Source organism: Phodopus roborovskii, unplaced genomic scaffold (assembly GCF_943737965.1).
Source record: "Phodopus roborovskii unplaced genomic scaffold, PHOROB, whole genome shotgun sequence".
Classification (NCBI taxonomy): domain Eukaryota; kingdom Metazoa; phylum Chordata; class Mammalia; order Rodentia; family Cricetidae; genus Phodopus; species Phodopus roborovskii.
In genome coordinates, this window is record NW_026126541.1 from 21,554,330 (window position 1) to 21,573,164 (window position 18,835).

General features: G+C 43.6%; 1 protein-coding gene across 2 annotated transcripts in view; it reads right to left on the minus strand.

The window, feature by feature from the left end:
- Positions 1-18,835, minus strand: part of Exoc6 (exocyst complex component 6) — a 139,293-nt gene that overhangs the window by 113,998 nt on the left and 6,460 nt on the right. Inside the window, exon 1 of one of the 2 annotated variants that reach the window (XM_051199580.1) lies at positions 11,752-11,920. The exons of the other annotated variant lie outside the window; for it this stretch is intronic. Coding sequence (XP_051055537.1) covers positions 11,752-11,852 — 101 coding nt within the window. The 5' untranslated portion in view covers positions 11,853-11,920. Of the gene's footprint in view, positions 1-11,751; positions 11,921-18,835 lie in introns of those variants that run through there. 2 annotated transcript variants of the gene reach the window in all.

Here is an 18,835-nt window from a genome sequence, read left to right on the forward strand (position 1 = left end):
CTCCAATCCAAAGTGCTCAGGACTAAAGGTCTGCTATCTTCTTCCTTCAGATGTTGAGAAACTTGCACATACATAAGACAGCACATCTTAAGGGGAGGAGACGTGAAATGCATTTAGACTTAATATACCTCCTACACAGAGCTGAACCACAATTTGACACACTATTTTTGGTAACTGAACATAAAACAACCCATGGTGTGGGATTTCCCCGCTTGTGGCATTATGGTGGTGCTCAAAAAATCTCAGACTCCGGACATCTTGGAGACAGATTTCTTAGATTAGAAAAACTCAACCTGTACTGTGTTCAATTTGTGCCTTAGACTTAATAGTCAGAAAAGAGAAGAAAAACAAAGAAAATAAAAAAGAAACATCAGATTTAAGAAGAAAGTAAAAGATTTTCTAAATGCATTATTTATTGTGGGGTTGAGTCTGAATACCCCCCACAGGTCAACGTTTTGAACACCCCAGCTGCAGTGTCATCTTTGGAGGCTGTGGGGCCTCTCAGAGGCGGAGTCTGGGGCTGGTGAGATGGCTCAGTGGGTAAGGCACTTGCTGCAGAATCCTGACAACCTGGTTCCATCCCTGAAGCCACGTAAAGGTAGGAGGGACCCGACAAGTTTTTCTCAGACCTCTACACTTTGCACCCACCTCCCACAAATGCAATTTTAATAGGGGTGGGTCCTAATCGATCTTCTAAGGGGATGCCTAATTCCCCCCTCACTTTCTGGTCCTGCAGGATGGGAGGAGCCTGTACACACTCCTACTACAATGGACTGAGGGGCTCTGCCTTGCCTTCCCTGCCTAATATCCTAAAATCCTTGAAGCAGTGAGGCAAAATCAATCTTTCCTGCCAGTAGTTGTTTCCAATACTTTGGCTACAGCACCACAAAACCAACACACACACACTCTCTCTCTCTCTCTCTCTCTCTCTCTCTCTCTCTCTCTCACACACACACACACACACACACACACACACACACACACACACAAAGCCTGTGGATATTTAAATGAAAAATGTCTGCCACTGGCCCCTGTATTTGAGCATTTGATCCCCTGGGTTGATGGTATTGTTAGGGGAGGTTAGGGAACCTTTAGGAGGTGTTGCCTCATAGTTGGAGATTTCTTGTCCCGCCCACCAGTTCCCAAAAACCACTGAACATTAATTATAATTGTTTGGCCAATGGCTCAGACTTCTTACTGGCTAGAGCTACATATAAATTAACCCATTTCTAATATTCTATATTTTGCAACAATGGTTCATGGCTTGTTACCTCACATCTTGCTTCGAGGCTGCTACATGGCATCTCCCTGACTTGCTCCGCATCTTCGTTTGGATTCCCCCCCCCCCTGCTTAGCTATATTCTGCCTGGCCATTGGTCAAAACAGCTTTATTTATGAACCAATAAAAACAACACATATTCACAGCACTCAGAAGGACATCTCACATCAGAGCCTTACTGGCAGAAGTACACCACTGGGGGGTGGGCTTATGGGGGGAACAACCTTGTCCAACTTGCTCTTCTCTTTGTTTCCTGTGTGGGATCGCCCAGCCTCCTGCTCTTGCAGCCAATCCATGCCTTCCCCACTATGAGGACTCTATCCTTCTGGAACCATAAGCTAAAACAAACCTTCCTTTCTTCCTTAAGTTGCTCTAGGTCATATTTTACTACAGGAACACAAAAACTATTATAAAGTTCAACAAAATCAATGGAGGAAACAACAATTTAACTGTGAATGATAAAAGTTTAAATAAGATAATAGTCAAAAAGATGGCATCTGGGGCTAAGGGTGTAGCTCAGTGCTAGAGTATTTGCGGAGATTGCATAAGGCACTGGGCGGTAAGAAGGGCTGTAGGCACAAAGATGACCAGTGTTTGTAGAGGGAGGGAGGGAGTGTGTGTGTGTGTGTGTGTGTGTGTGTGTGTGTGAGAGAGAGAGAGAGAGAGAGAGAGAGAGAGAGAGAGAGACTTAGCTGTCACTACACAGAAATATCTGAAATAATTATAGTGAAGGGTTTATCCTGGCTCACTCTGGGAGGTCACTGCCTTGGGCTGTGGCAAGGCAGAGCACATGGCGGAGCAAATCTGGTCTCCTCATCAGCCAGAAAGCAAAAGAGGAAGAGGTTGGGGTCCCACAGCACCCTTCTAGGGCATGTCCCCAGTGACCCAAGGACTTCTCATTACACCCCATATGATAGCTATTCTTGGTTGTGAACATGACTACATCCGGAATTAACTAAAACCCAAATGCCTCAGCACATCTGTGAGGGATTTTTTCTTAATTAAATCATTTGAAGTGGGAAGGGTCACTTCTAATCTAGATCTTTGGGATGGGAAGACCCACCTTTAATTTGGGCTCGCCCTCTCCTTACACCCTTGTTCTCGCTAGCAAGTCCATTCCTTTGCTGCTTACAGCCTACTTCTTCAGGATTCCAGAGCATAATGAGGACTAGTAACACATCTGTCCTCGTGGACTAAATAAACTACTGGATTCTTGGACCTCCCATTGGTAGACAACCATTGTTGGACTAGCTGGACCACAGCCCATAAGCCATTCTAATAAATCCCCTTTTTCCCTATATATAGATTCATTCTGTAAGTTCTGTGCTTCTAGAGAACCCTAACACACTCCACCTCCTAAAGGTTTTACCACTTTCCAATAGAACCACCCTAGGAATAAAGCCTTTAACAAATAAACTAAACCACAGTAATATGTGCTTATTGTGTATGTATAAAACCAATTACAAGACATAAGAAAAGGCTCAATTAAAATAACAAAAAATCAAATACAGTCATAATGCTACTTAATGATGGGACTATGTTCTTCCTATTTCTCCCTCCCTCTCCTCTCCACTCCCCTCTCTCCCTCCCTCATTTGCTTGCTTCCTTTTCTTTTCTTTTTTGGTGGTACTAGGGACCAAACTCATGGCTTCAGTGAATATTAAACAAATACCCTATCATTGAGTTGTATCCCCAATTCACTGGCTATGTTCTAAGAAATGCGTTGTGAGAGAGTTTGTCATGGAGTGAACACTGCAGAGTGTATTTATACAAAATCAAGTGGCACAGCCTGCCACACATCTAGCTACATAGTATATAGTATATACTATTTTTAATTTCTTTTATTGTTTTCTTTTTTACTTTTTGGTTGAAAAATAAGACACAGAAACATAACCCAATGGGAGACCACCTGCTTAGCAAGCAGGAGGCCTTAGTTCAGTACCAACTATCACACACACACAAAAAGAAAGCTCGCCTACAGGAGCCTAGGCGACCTAGAACCACATAGCACTGTCATTCACCTCCACATCTTGCCCCACTGGAAGGTCTTGGGGGCAATGCTATACACAGAGCTGTGATCTCCTGTAACAACAATGCCTTCGCCTCCTAGGACCTGACGCTATCTTACAGCTAACTTTACACAGAAAAAGCAAAATCTAAATTGGTGACTTGAGTGCTAGCTCAAGGGTTATGAGTGCTTATTGCTCATCCAGAGGACCCAGGATCAGCTCCCAGTACCACAGATGCCTCACAACTGCCTGTAACTCCAGTTCCTGGGGATCCAACACCCTCTTCAGGCTCCTGCACGTACCTTTATTCATGTGGTACACTAAACTAAGGCAGAGGCAAACACATACACATAAATAAAAATAAAACTTTTTAAAGAATAAAATAATTTGAATATAATAATAATAAACCACTAATAGCCTCTTTAAAAAGTATACAGTTGGCCAAGTGGTAGTGGTTCATGCCTTTACTCCCAGCACTCAGGAGGCAGAGGCAAGCAGATCTCTGTGAGTTCAAGGACAGTCTGGTCTACAGAGTGAGTTCCAGGACAGCCAGGGCTGCTACACGAAAAATCCTGTCTTGAAAAAAAGCATATAATTGTACAACCTTTACTTTTGTATGACCAGCAGTATAGCAGATCTCTTTACCACAGCTTCACCACAAATATGACATTGATACACTGCGCTATGACATTATCACAACAATGAAATTACTATCTAACGGGAAGTTTCCAACTCCATTACAATCTTATGGGACTACCATCATATTTGAAACCTGTCATTGACCAAAATGTCTCTACAAGGCACATAACTACAACTATACACTTAATCTTAAGAGTTCTAAAATGTATTCATGAAATACTCTCAAATCGTATTATGTTCTTGGATAGACAGTCTTAAAATTACCAAGATGTATCTCCAACTAATCTATAAATTTATCTTGATCATAATAAAATACTTTCAAGGTTTTTTTTTTAAGAGCTAGGCAAGTTGATTACAAAGTTCACTTGAAGAATAAACTAGAATTACCAGGAAACCCCTTTAAAAGAAAAAGTGAGTAACAAGATAGAGATAGCCCAATCAGATATAACAATCAGCAAAACCTCCTTAATTAGCAGGGAACAGACATAAAAACATTAAAAGAATAGAGAAACCAGATGCAGTACCACTATGAAGAAAATTCAGTACCCAATAGCAACAACATCTAGAGTCGATGTGGGGTGGGGGGAGGATCTACTTTTAAAATAATTCGTATTAAGCTATCTGGATTGCATATAAAAAGGGATATAGAGCCATTTCTTATACCTTATCCCAAAATATGCAATAAGAATCAGATGTAAAAGAAAAAAATCATTCAAGTACCAAAAGAAAATACAGGTAAAGCCCCTTATAAGAACACAGACTTTTATACTATGACAAAATTCCAGAAGCACAAAGGAAAAAATTTAATTTCATTTTATTAAAAAAAAAACTTTTACATAAGGTAAAAAAATTAACTATAGGCAAACAATAAAAAATGTTCCCAACTAATGGTACATAAGGCTTTTTTGGTTTGTTTGGTTTTGTTTATAGTTTCTCTTTAATATTTATTAAATTTTCCTTTGACAATTTCATATACATGTACATATATGTGTATGCATACTTACATGTATATGTATGTATAAAATGTTTTCTATGTGTACATATATATTGCATTTTTATTTCCCTGTTTGTGATAGTTTGAAAGAAAACAGCTCCCATAGGGAGTGGCACTATTAGGAGGTGTGGCTTTGTTGGAGTAGGTGTGGTCTTGTTGGAGAAAGTGTGTCACTGTGGAGGTAAGTTTTGAGGTTTCATATATGTTCAAGCCACATCAAGTGTCCCAGACTACTTCCTATTGCCTGTGCAAGATTTACAACTCTCCAGCACCATGTCTACCTGCATACTGCCACGTCTCGCCCACCATGGTGATAATGGACTGAACCTTTGAACCGTAAGGCAGCTATTTAAATGTTTTCCTTTATAGGAGTTGCCTTGGTCATGGTGTGTCTTCACAGTAACAGAAACCCTACCTAAGGCACTGCTATGCCCTCTCCTCCTTTTAGGTCCCTTTCCCACATCCATGCCTTTTTGCTTTGTTTTATGACCCTCTAACTTTACCCAGGACTGTCTCTGTGGCCACAGGTTTGGAACTACCATTGAAGCCTGGTTGGCTTACCATTTGGTACACCACGCAAGGTATTGACTGTCCTTCTCCGAGAATCTACCAGTAGCCAATACTACAGCAAGGCCATCCCATCCATGACTGGCTGCTGCTGATGTGCCCAGACTGTGTGTCATGCCCTCAAGGCAGCATCTCCATCTCTTCTCCCTAACCTCAGGCTCTGACAGTCTTTCTCATCCATCTTCCACAATAATTCCTGGACTTTAGAATGGGCAGTATACATGCCTTATTTAAGGATGAACACTAAACTATCCATCATTCTAAACATCATGAACACTCATCTTCACCAGCAGTCACTATAGAGAAGGCTGTCTGATTAAGGATGGGAGGAGCACTTAGACTGCACCCTGGAAGCCTGTCAATTTAGCTAAGCCACTGTAGTGAAGTTCCCGGGGAAAAGTTTTACTAAATGAGGTGACCCAGGCCAAGAGAACAAACCTATGTGTCTCTCTGATAAATGGATCCTAGCTTTGAATCTTTAGTATGCATTAAACTTGGAGTGCCTGTAAAAGCTAAAAATAAATAAAACTAAAAGGGCCTACTTTCTAGTGGGGGTAGGGGCATGTTCAAAGAGAGAGTGGCCAGTAGAACATAGGTGACTTGAAAATAGAGTCAACACTGAGGGTGGACAGGCTTGATTAAAGATGGAAGCTGAGAGGCAGGGAGAAGAGGGGACAGGGAAACAGGGCTAGGTGAACTGAAGGGTATGAAAAAGCCATACATAACCCACTACTTTGCAAGCATAATTTAAAAATGAGTAAAAAAAAAATTTAAAGAGAGATAGCCTGTCTGCATGTCCAGATAACACTGTTCCTAGAAGCCATTGTTTATCAAAGAAAAACTCCAGTACTAGATATGGGGTGCCTCTCTATATGGTTGGGGAGGCCCGAAAGGACCCCAAAACAACAGAGGCTACTTCCATTCCTCCTGATTGCCCACCAGACCTAGACAATAAGACCATGCTGCTTAGGTACAAGCTATGCAGACTGCAAGCTGGGGCTGAGCTGGAGGATTCCTCTCTGCCAACTGGTGCAATACGGACTGCTAGTGAAGATAAGACATCAGTGGTCTCTACCAGAGCCCCACAAACTACAGTGCCAACCTGCCAGGCAAAATGTTCCTAACAGTGCTATGGGGTAACCAACTGCTCTCAGCTTGGATTTGAAGCCTGCTCCACAGGAGTGTGGTGGCCACACACGAGAGTTTCTGAAAAGCTCTGAAAGTGTCACCAGGGTTTGGGGGTTTTTTGGAGAGGGCTGTTTCTTTATTTTTAAATATCAAATTGGGTCCTTTTCCCCCTCAAAATTATGGAACCAGTAACAAGACCAAACACCAACAGAGATTTTATTCTTGATCAAGAATGGGAGACATGGGAAACACACTTGAAAGTCGGTTTCTTGGCATGCTGGGAGTCAGGAGAAACATAGGATAAAAGAAATAAAGAGAAAGGGTTGGCTAGAAGAAGGAAAGGACAATCATGTTATTTCTGAGAAAGAGCAAAAATTTTTTAAGAATCTGGTTAAAGATTTTACATCCACCAAGGGCCCAGGTGTGGTGTCTGAATCAGTAAACTGTTTGTTTGCTACATTTATAAATGGTGTGCATGTGTGTGGGGGGGGGGGTGTACGTGTGTGGTGTGTGTGGTGTGTGTGTGGTGTGTGTGTGTGTGTGTGTGTGTGTGTGTGTGTGTCTGTGTGTGTACATCTGTGTGGATTCCAGAGATCAATATTGTGTGTCTTCCTTAACTGCTCTCTACCTTAGTTTTTGAGAGGGTACCTCTCCTGAACCTGGAGTTGAACAATTTTGTAATCTAAACTCAAGTCCCCAGGCTTATATGACAAGCACTTCACTGAGCCATCTGTCCAACCCCTGGACCAGTAAGTTCTTTCTCTCTGTGACTCTTAAAACATCTCTTGACTAAAGTTACTGAAACAAATTTATAATCAGAAAGGTTTTTACCTCTCACTGTGTCTGTAAAATGACTTCTCTTTACAGGGCACTGATAATTTATTTCATAAAGTCCCAGTTTAAAGGAGCACTGTTCTAGTTGGCTTACTGATACAAGTGTTAAAACAATGATATGAACAAGTGGAAGGTTGTAAGGAGGTCATGTTCAGCAAAGTACACCTTCAATCCTAGCACTCAGGAGGCTGAAGCGGGAGGCAATGTAGAAGTTCAGAACTAGCCTGGACCACAACTATCACAAAAAAAGGAAAAGTAAGTAAGTAACTTACTTAGTGGACTATTCAAAATTCCAAGAAAAATAAGGAAATTGGACTTTACCTACATTAAATGTGCTGGCTGTAAAAAAAAAAAAAATCAAAAACTCTTCCTACAGACTTAACTCAGAAATGTTTAAAGGCTCAATGTTACATGACAGTAGAACTCTGGCAAACAACCCTAGTTTGATAATTTATAAAACTGGCTATTTCTTATTTTTTTGATCATTTCATTCAACTAAGATTTTCCAAACAATTTACTTGCTGGCAAAATAAGTTAGCATTACTCTAGTAATATTAAGATGATGAAAAAGGCAAGTTTATGCTCAAATAAACTGAGTCACTACCTTTTTATTTATCTAAAGATAATCATCAAGATCTTCAGGGAACTTTAAAAGCTAGATATTTAATTAATAATCATTCAGCCATCTGGTTAAGTACAACAGAATAATAGAAGACTGTCTAAGGCCATACCACCCTGAAAGGCCTCTCATCTGATCTCAGGAGCTAAGCAGGGTTGGGCCTGGTTAGTACTTGGATGGGAGAATACTAGAAGACTGGCTACAAAGCACAACTAAATTATATGCTTTTGTTTCTCCTTTTTATATGTCCTGAAGAGGCCTTATTTATATGTAGGACAATCAATACAAGTGTTCATTTCTCCACGTTGTGAAAATGGTGAAGGATATCTGTATCTACAGGAGGTCTTGTGCTCATGAGTCTGATTGTAGTATTGCCCCAGTAGTTTTGATATGAGACATATTCATTGGTCCAAATTATAACCCACAGTTTAAAATCATACTAGGATCTCAACTCTCAGAGCACTGATGGAAGAGAACTATAGTGAATTCCAGGCTGGTCTGAGCTACATAGTAAGTTTGAGGAGAAAAAAAATGTAGATGAATTCCCATTTTTTTTTTCCTCTTTCACACTCTAAAACCTTACAGAAAAGTCCACAAAGGTTTTGCTTATATGGATTACAGCTAACACTATTACTGCATTAAAAATTAAAATGAGGACCAGAAGATAGCTCAGTAGGTAAAAGTGCTTGCTGCACAAGCCTGACAGGCTGAGTACAACCCTGGAATCCAGATAAAGCTCTGTGACTTCCACATGCACATCATAGCATGTGCCCATGCCAAGCACATGCACAAGCACACAAACACACACACACACACACACACACACAGAGGGGCATATCATATACACACACAAACATAGTATGTCACACCTAAGTTTTAAAAAATTAAATCCTTGTGAGGACATGCTAACACACACTATAATTCCAGCATTCAGGAGACGGAAACAGAATAATTACTTGAGCTCAAGAAGCTGGAGACCATTCTCAGTAATACAGTGAGATCCCACTCATCAAAGGGAAAGAACGAGAGGATGAAGGGCCGGAAGGAGATGAAATGAGATAGAAAAAAAACTTGGATCATTGGATCATTCTATTCTGAAAAGTAAGAACTGCCATGACAGGCTCTGTACAAGATGGAAAGCCAGGACCAGGAATACAATTCCAAGGAAATCAGAAGGCCTGGGAACCACAATGACCCCTATAAGTCCAAAAGTATAGGATTCCAGAAGCTCTAGTATCCAAAGACAAAAGACCCATGCCCAGTGCAGGAAGAGAGAACCCAGGGTCTGCAGAGACGGCTCAGTGGGTAAGAGCACTGGCTTCTCTTCCCAGGTTCAATTCCCAGCACCACATGGTGACTCATCATCGTCTGTAACTCCTGCTCCCAGAGATCTGACACCCTCAGCACCAGGCTCACAGATAGTGTAGACATGCAGGAAGGAAAAACACTCATACTAATAAAGTTAAAATAATTTCAAGAGAGAGACAAAGAGAGAGAACTCAGCTTTCCTCTGCTACTTCATTCTGCTAGACCCTGCTCAGATCATGAGATGAGGTACATCCATATTGATGAAGTGAAAAGAACTGAGGAAGGCCATTGCAGGAATTACAACCCTACATATAATCTAGTTCTTAAACAAGAAAAAAAAAATCTGAAGTAACACCAACATCCCATAAAAGCTATCCAGTAGACACCTGCAGAGTCACTAGATTACTCTCTAGCGTGCATCAAGATGTTTGAATATTTCCCCCAACCAATCTAAATGTAGGGTACACTAGCATTTCATCGGTTTTGAAGTAAAACAATTGTTTTAGTGGCGTAAGCCTGTAATCCCCGCAGTTGGGAAACAGAAGCAGAACATGCTACAAATTCAGGACCAGCCTCATCTATTTAGCAAGTTCAATACAACCAGACTACACAGCTATTTAGTCCCAAATTCCCCCCCAAAAAAAAATCTCCTAATCTTACTTAGACAATATACAATTGAAAAATTAACCAGGAATGGTGGCACAGACCTTTAATCTCAACAGGAAGAGGTAGACCTCTATGAGTTCGAGGCCAGCCTGGTCTACATAGTAAATTCTAGGACAGCCAGGGCGATATAGTGACACAGTCTCAAAAAAATTTTAAACCTACTGACCTCTACAGGCCTGTGCTATGGGATGATGGCCAGTTCTGGTGTCTCAATCAATCATAGGGTCCAACAAAGGGAGTTAGTTTCCAGCCTCCTGAAGACCAGGAGTCACACAACAAAATAAGGACTCATTTTCCATTCCACCTTTATTGGTTTAAGCAACCACCAAAAACAAAGGTAATTTTCTGAGCTGTGGCAAATAAATCAATTGCTTCATGAACAACTTAAGGCATGGCTGTCCTTCTATGAGATTGGAGAGGTCCTTCAGGAGAATCTAGATGTCACCAAATTTTCTTGGAGTCTGATTCATATTTTTTACTAGTATATATGTAAAGTTTGGTGAAAAGATTCATGTAAGTAAATTGAAAGTACTAACGAGGCCTTCCCATATCATGTCAGAACTTTGTATAATAAAAACACATAACCTGTCTATTGAGTGCTTGGAGTTAGTGAGACAGCAGAGAACATATGGGCAAGGTCTCTCATATTTTGAGCTTTCTGGGAACCTAAACACTCCTTCCCATTCTACAGATATGGAAACAAGGCCAAGAGAATTAAATAAATTTTGAAGTCATCAGGGGCAGGTGTATGGGAAAGAAACAAAATACACCAGATGAATTGGCCCCCTGAAGTAGTGAATTTGCAGCTCGAACTGACTTCACTTTATCTACACTTACGTCGAGAAACCAGGGCTCCATTTTCAGGAAGTGTGTCCTGAAGAATGACCATTGACAAGGCACACTTCGACTCTAATTCCCTAAATGAATAAGTTCATTCATACTAACTGCAAAGACGAGACCTTAATTCTTGAAGAGTGTCTAACCTTACTGTTAATGGTTCTGTACCCGTACCAGCTAATATTCTATTGGGACAGCAAGTACTCCGTCTGGTATGGAATATTCGTTACCTGGTACTATTCCTAAAGAGAGTGGGTTAGGATCCATTTTAAAATACACTGAAAATGTAATACAAAATTAACAAGATGCGTGTCAATAAGTAAAAGCTTCCTGTCCCAAGAGCATCGTCACCCCAGCGTGAACCCAAGCAAGCCATCAGCTCCTCCCCTGCAGCCCACGCTCGCGTCTGGCCCGAGGAGAAAGGTGCTGCAACGGGGGGGGGGGAGAAAGGTGCTGGCGTCTCCCGCTCAATTTCAATTCTCCCACGCCCGGAGCAGTCAGTGCGCCTGGGTTTTCTCCAGAGCGCAACTTGGCACCCGGGTCAGTCACGCCGGCCGCCGGCAGATGACCTTCGTCCCCAGCACAGAGCCGACAGCCTGGCCGCAGACACAGCGCTTGGGGTCAGGGACTCGGCGCCTCTGGGCTCCAGGCTGGGGCGGCTCCCCGGGTTAGAGACACCCCAGCAGCCACACCCACAGGCGACGCGGTGACAGGTGCCCCGGCCCTCCGGGTCCCGCAGCCCACGAGCGCCCGCCCCCGCGCGCACCACCTGTCGGGCCGACGCGCGCGCACCCGGCTGCAGACGCCCCGCCCGGCTCCTAAGCAGTCCCTGGCCGGGGCGGCCCGAAAGTGCAGCAGATGAAAGCTTTACCGGAGGGTGGGCCCTACGCAGGCGGTGTCGGTGCTTTCGATCTCCTGCAAGATCCGCTCGTGCTCCGGGACCGTGCCCAGAGCCTCGCCGCTCTCCGCCATCTTGGCTGGAAGCGGAGGCACCGGCCGGGCGCGGCGCCGCGCGGACCACAGGCGCAAGCGGCAGGTGGCGCAAGCGCGGCGCGGCTCTGCGGGGCGGGGCTCTGCGGGGAAGGGCGGGGCTCGCTCGGGTGGGGCGCAGAGGGTGGGGCCCGCCCCTGGGGAGGTAGCGCTGACCGTGGGGGAACAGGCCACCGCCCCCAGCTTTCCTCGCGAGCCGGCCCTGGTTATCTAGACGCATCTGTTAGGGTAACGCTTGCCAGAGCCTCAGCTGCGCGCGGCAGGTACCGAAGCAAGGCGGAGGTGACCCTTAGTCACACTCTGTAAAAGAAGCTACCAGAGCGCCTGATGGGCTTTAAATAGTGGGGAGTCAGAGAGAGGCAAATGCTCTCGCCAAAATCAAAACTGAGTGTGGGTCGTTAAGATTTATTTTAGGAACGAACAAAAATTCTATATCACGAGTGTCCTGAATAGATCGTGTCCTTTGCCTGATGCAAGTTGACTGAGGTTAGTCGTATTGGACATAAACTATTCAACGTCAGGGGGAAAAGGAGAACAAGACAAAGGCACTTGCTGTCAGGATAAAAAGAGCCCTAAGGCAATGTCTCATTTAGTGGCAAAACTGTTGAACCCAAGTGCTCCCAGATAGTGGTAGCTGGGATGGGGTGGGGGAAAAAACCGGGCGCGGGGATGAGGGGAAAAGGGAGAGGGAGATTACTTGACAAAGAAGTGGAAAGAAATGTCAGGTGGCTTGAGCAAAGGAATCCATGCAGAAAAAGAGTCTTGCTTAACAACCTGTATCTAGGACATCATGTAAACCAGTTTGTCATGATCAAAGCAAATGCTGGAAGTTTAATCAGGAAAGAGTTCATACCTACCCTGAGGGACAACTATTTTCTGGTTCCCATTAATCCAGGAGCTTTGAGTTTCCCTCTGAGTCAGGCAGGCCAGCTGCCAGACTCACTCCCTTCCCTGGGCCTTTCTCCTTCCTCCTCCCCATAGGAAACCCTGGGAGATGGAATGAAGAAATAGTTAAGAACTTGGGCTCTGAAGGCGAGTGTCCCAAACCACATTCCTTGATTGGCATCACTTCCCAGCTCATGACACTAGGCAAAGCCTAATCTTTTTCTTTCTCAGTTTCCCCATCTATAAATACCAATAACAGCAGTGTCTACCTTCACTGCTATCCTAGGTTATATTAATTACTGTTATTTCTGTGACTAATTACCACGAAAGCCAGAGCTTACAATGACGCAAGTGTACTCTCTTAGGAGTCTCACTGAGTTACAATCAAGATGCCAGCACACCTGCATTTCTTTCCAGACTCAGGAAAGAATGTGTCCCTTTACTTTTCCAGCTTCTAAATGCTATTACATCCTTTGCTTGTGGCTTTCTCACTATTTGGCTCTGGTAGCCTGGAACTCACTCTGTAGACCAGGCTGGCTTTGAACTCACAGAGATCTGACTGCCGCTGCCTCTCACATGCTGGGATTAGAAGCATGAGCCACCATGTCCAGCTTTTTATTTTTTTTAAGAATTATTTATGTGTACTATTTATCTCTCTGTGTATGTGTGTGTGTGTGTGTGTGTGCAAGGTACACGTGCATCGGTACACCTTGCACAGTGCTCACTGAGAACAGAAAAGAGTGTCAGATCCCCTGCCACTGGAATTACAGTTGCTACCACCACGTGAGTGCTAAGAACCAAAGCCAGGTCCTTTGCTAGAGCAGCAAGTGCTCTTTCTTAACTGCTAACGTCATCTCATTTCACATACAGGAGTGTTCAGTGCAGGGTAGCCTGGGAAACCAGAGAATCTGCTACACCTGACAGCACATTTCACCAGAAACAGAGCCCATTGCTAGTCCAAGTGAAGCCCGGAGCCTCTCTTCCCACTGTCTTGACGGTACAAGAGAATACAGCCTTTTCTGAGAAATCCCATCTCCTTGTGCTTCCAGAATATGAATATGAATGACAAAAATTTAGGATGGGTTAGAAAGAAATGGTCCAAGCAGGTTTAAGCAAAAGGCAGAAGGTAGCTGCCCTGCGACTGATACCAATTAGAAATGTAAACTATGAAATTATTTGCTTTTTTGTTTTTGTTCTGTTTTGTGTTAGTTGTTTGTTTGTTTTCTGAGACGGGGTTTCTCTGTGTAGTTCTGGCTGTCCTGGGCCTCACTCTGTAGACCAGACTGGCCTCGAACTCAGAGATCTGCCTGTTTCTGCCTCCAGGGTGGTAGAATTAAAGGCATGTGCCACTGCTGCCTGGCTTAAACTATAAAATTATTAGTAGTTTCTTCAAAGTTGTTTGTGTGTGTGTGTGTGTGTGTGTGTTGACATAAATGTCCCATAATGTTGTTATATTTAGTCGTCTTGATAAAAACCTGTGGTACAGTTAGAAGATCACCTGCAACTTTCTGATGCCCATGTTTTTCAAGAGCTCCAGTGTGAGAGACAGCATTTATGAACTTCTGTCAGAGGCTATAAATCTCATAGCTATTCATACAGATGGGTCCTTATTAAAAATAAGTTAGACTTTCCTCCGCTGACCACTTCTCCAACTACTGAAGCAACTCCTGTCTGGTATTAGCACTCCCTACCTGCTGGCTCCACTCTTGAAAAGGGAGAAGGAACCAGAAAACTAAATTACAAAAGAATGAGGACAAATTTTCTCTTTCTTGAAAAAAAGTAAAAGTCTAGTTCCTACTACAGCAAATTACAGAGCATCTTGGTTCAGAAAGTAAGCATGTGCAGAATGCATTGCTCTGTAGAGTAAAGCCAGGTTATGAATGCAAGCAGACCCAGCATGTTGGACTGGACAGCTTGCTATTAGCAGCTGCCTCCTGCTGAGGTATTCCTCTCCTAAGCATTGGCTACACAGACCTTTTCCCTTTCCTTCCCTTGACACCATCTCTCCAATCCCAGTTCCAGATGCTCCCCTGGGGAAGCAGGGCTGCTTGAAGCCACCTCTTACTGGGCCCCTTTCTGCCCCTGCTAGAGAAACTGCCTTACCTTCAGAACTATGCTTTCTTCTTCATAATTCAGGGCAGAAGGAAGTCAGTCCACTGACCACTTCTCCTTTGAAAGCAGCTTTTGTTTGCTTCCTCTCCATGCTTTTAACAGTTCTGCTAGTGCTTAAAGGGTTTTGCTTTATTTCTTGCTTACTTTGTTTTGTTTATGTTGGGGTTTTTTTTTTTTTTGCTAAGAATTTAAAACTAAATGTGATTATAACTATGTTTTCTGTCTTTGATTTTGTTTTGGTTGTTTGGTTGGTCTGTCGGTTGGTTGGGTATTTGTTTTTTATTAAATTAAGAGCCTTGAAAATATCACCATAAGCATACTAGGCAAGTGTCACACTCTTGACAATATAACAGAATTTGCATGCTAGGAACAGAGGCCTTGGCAAAGCTCCCCACCACCCACCACTCCCAACTCCTAGGAGATGACCGGTAACCCGTCTCAAAGCTAAACTTGTTTATATATTTCCTAAACTTTGCTTCACTTTTCTGTAAGTTGTAAGACTGTCCTGGGAAAGCTGGAGAGAAAGTAGGAAGTTTGGGTTTTGTTTTCTCCCTGGTTTCGCCAAACTATAATGAACCCAGTTTCTTTTACTGATTCGTGGTCTCTCCTGGTTCCGTGTGTGTGTGTGTGTGTGTGTGTGTGTGTGTGTGTGTGTGTGTGTGTTCAAGAGAGAGAAGAGTTTGTGTGTGTGAAAGAGAATGTATGTGTCTGTGAGAGTGTGTGTGCGTAGAATTTGTGTGTATGAGTGTGTGACAGTGTGTGTGTATATTTGTGTGAGAGTGTGTGTATATGTGTGTGGGTAGAGAGTTTGTATGTATAGAGTGTGAGTGTGTGAAGAATGTGTGTATATGTGTGTGTGGAGAGAGAAAGTGAGTGTGAGTGTGTGTGTATGTGTGTGAGAGAGAGTGTGTGTGTATGTGTGTGAGAGAGAGTGTGTGTGTATGTGTGTGTGAGAGAGAGTGTGTGGGTATGTGTGTGTGAGAGAGAGAGACAGAGTTCACGTGAGTGTAGCTTCAGTCATGTGAAAGTCATAGGACAGCCTGAACCTTGCACCTTGTTTAGAGACAGAGCCTCTTTGTCTTTCGCTGTTGTGTACACCAGTCAGCTGGCTTGGGAGCTTCCAGGGTGGCTCCTGTCTCTACCTCCCATCTCACAACAGGACCACTGAGATTACAGGGCCACACTACTGGGCCCAGCTTTACATCTGTTTGGAGGACTTGAATGTAGAGCCTTAAGCTTGCCCAGTAAACCCTTTACTCCCTACCTATCTTCCCAGATCAGCTCCTGGGTCGTTTTATCTTTTCCCTCCCAGCACTGGGGAGCAAACCTAGGTCCTCCCATAGTTATCATTTCTTCCTGTGTATAAGGAACCTGAGAGTCTAGCTACAACCATAGACCTGAGTTGTCTGGCAACACTGCCCCTGAGCTACATCCTCAGCCCACTATCTTATCTGCACACTTTAATCACAGGCAAATATAAGGAATATGGGGAAAAGGGTGGCGAGCCTGTCCAAGGGTACATGGATCCATTAGTCTGCTGTAAGGGGGGGTGCAGATGGTAGGGCACACGGGAAGATTTCACGTGCACACTGAGTTGTTTGGGCAATGGATAGTAACTGCTGGAGACCCACCCAAAAATCTCTCCTCAGGGAGGAGAAAGATAAACCAAGAAGCTATGCCAGGAAGACTGTCATAGTGGGATCTCATTCTCTGTCCAGCAAGAAATTAACCAGCCAAGTACAGATTTGATGTGGGAAACCTGTAGTCATTAAAATCATGCACTTTAACCACCCATCTCTAGACTAACAGCCAGGCTTAAGAAAAGACCGCCTTTAGGAGGGAAATACAGAAGCAGGTGACCTAATGGAGCATTTTAACTACTTGGGGTCAAATTCCAAGTGACCTTTTAGTAGATGTTAGGCTTCAGGAACTTCTTGTCTAAATCTCAATTTCTTCAAGTGCAGAATAGGCACGATAAGGGTCCCTAGTGCACCAAATAGTGTGTGGATTAGAGATAATGTATGTATAATGTTCAGTTTAGAGTTCTATCAACATTGGCACTGAAGACTAAAATTGCCAAGCATTTGTCAGTAATTTGTCAGCATCTGTCACTATATAGGACAACAATTTAACTTCCTCTTCAATAACATAGAAAGCAAGCACTAATCGTTCTTTTTCCTAATCATGGTTACAGTCACATGGCTGGACATCAGGGCTCCAGGTCATGTTCCTTGATATTTCTGAAAGTTCAGTCAGTGGAAACCACATAAAATCTGTTTCCTGCTGTCCCAGAGGAGGAAAATGGAATATGTCTTTGTCTTAACCTCATGGTTCCAGAACCACTTCAGCAGGCCCTCTGGGTTTAGTATTAGGAAGGCACACATCTCTTCTCTTCCTGTCCTGGGGGTCAGTGCCCATCCCTTGAGGCACAAACCATGGTGGTAAACAAACCAAGACATCTTGGCTCCACTCCTAGACTATGGTCCTAAAGCAGACACCAGGACAACACTCAATGCCCAGGCTGAGCCTTGTGTGTGTGTAACAGTTGTTATGTGGGTGAATCAAATGCACCTAGGTCCAGGTAAGCCTAATGCTATAAAAACCTGTTCCATGAGGGTAGGTATATTCCTACTAAAAACCCCTTCCTGCAGTGGAGAACCCTTTAATATACACATGATCTTTATGCTCTCAAGATTTGCTAAACTTGACAGGTGATGGTGCATGCCTTTAATCCCAACAGCAGGAGGCGGAGGCAGACAAATCTCTGTGAGTTCAAGGCCAGCCTGGTCTACAGGGTGAGTTCCAGGACAGCACAGAGAAACCCTGTCTTGTGGGGAACAAAAGATTTGTTAATGCCATTCTGCTGCGTCTTAAAGATATGTGATTATAATATAATTGTAATGTATAAAGGATTATAACAAAATGTAAACCCTACTGGCTCTAATAAATTAAGAGTTCCAGCTGGCTTCTAGATAATTCCAAATAGCCAGTCTCAAGGATGACTCTCCAGCTTCCACTTTCTGAGTACAGTGCCCCCAAGTGACCATGCCTTGTAAGTGCATGAGAATAAACAGCATAGAGACAGGCTGGATCCCTGCTGCAAACCCTGGCACAGGAACCCACACTCCCATTAAGCTCAGGACCCCATCATGGAGAACAATAGAAGGAAATCTGGCCTTACAGCCAAATAAAATCAGTTTTTCATGAAATATGGGCCGGTTCTCAAAGGAGTTCAAAAGTAATCAGCCCCAAGTTTGGTTCATTCATCAACTGTTTTTATTGCATGGTTTTTGTTATTATTGTTGTGGTTTCTGCAGTGCTGGGCAAGTGCTTGACCACTGAGTCACATCCCCAACCCTACAGCAATGGTTGGCTACACAGCTCACTCCAGTCAAGGACCCCAGCCTGCCAACGTACTGCAAATGCAGTATGCCACTGTCATTATCCTCTCTCTGTCTCTCTTTATCTCCTCCCTCCCTTTTTAAAGGGCTACATGTGTAAGTGTTCTACCTGAATATATGTATGTCTGTTTACCAAGTGTGTGGCTGGTACCCAAGGAAGCCAGCAGAGGGCATTAGATCCCCTGGAACTGAACTTACAGCAGGTTGGGAACTACCATCAGCACTGGTCATTGAACCTGGGGCCCCTGTTAGAGCATCCAGTGCTCTCAACCACTGAGCCATCTTTCCAGGCCCCCCCCTCTTTATTTCCTTCTGAATGCTTATTACTTACTTCCTTATTTATTAAAGTTCTATGTATTGAACCCAGGGCCACACATGCAAGTACTTAGCTACTGAGTTGTACCTAGGGTTTGTTCATTTGTTTGTTTGTTGAGGAGGGAAGGTCTCATTTCCCCCAGGTTGGCCTCAAACGTATTACATAGCAGAGCATCCCCCAGCACACCCAGTCTTACCCAGTGCTGAGAATAGAGCGCAGAGCTTCATGTATGCTGGGCAAGCTCTTCCAAC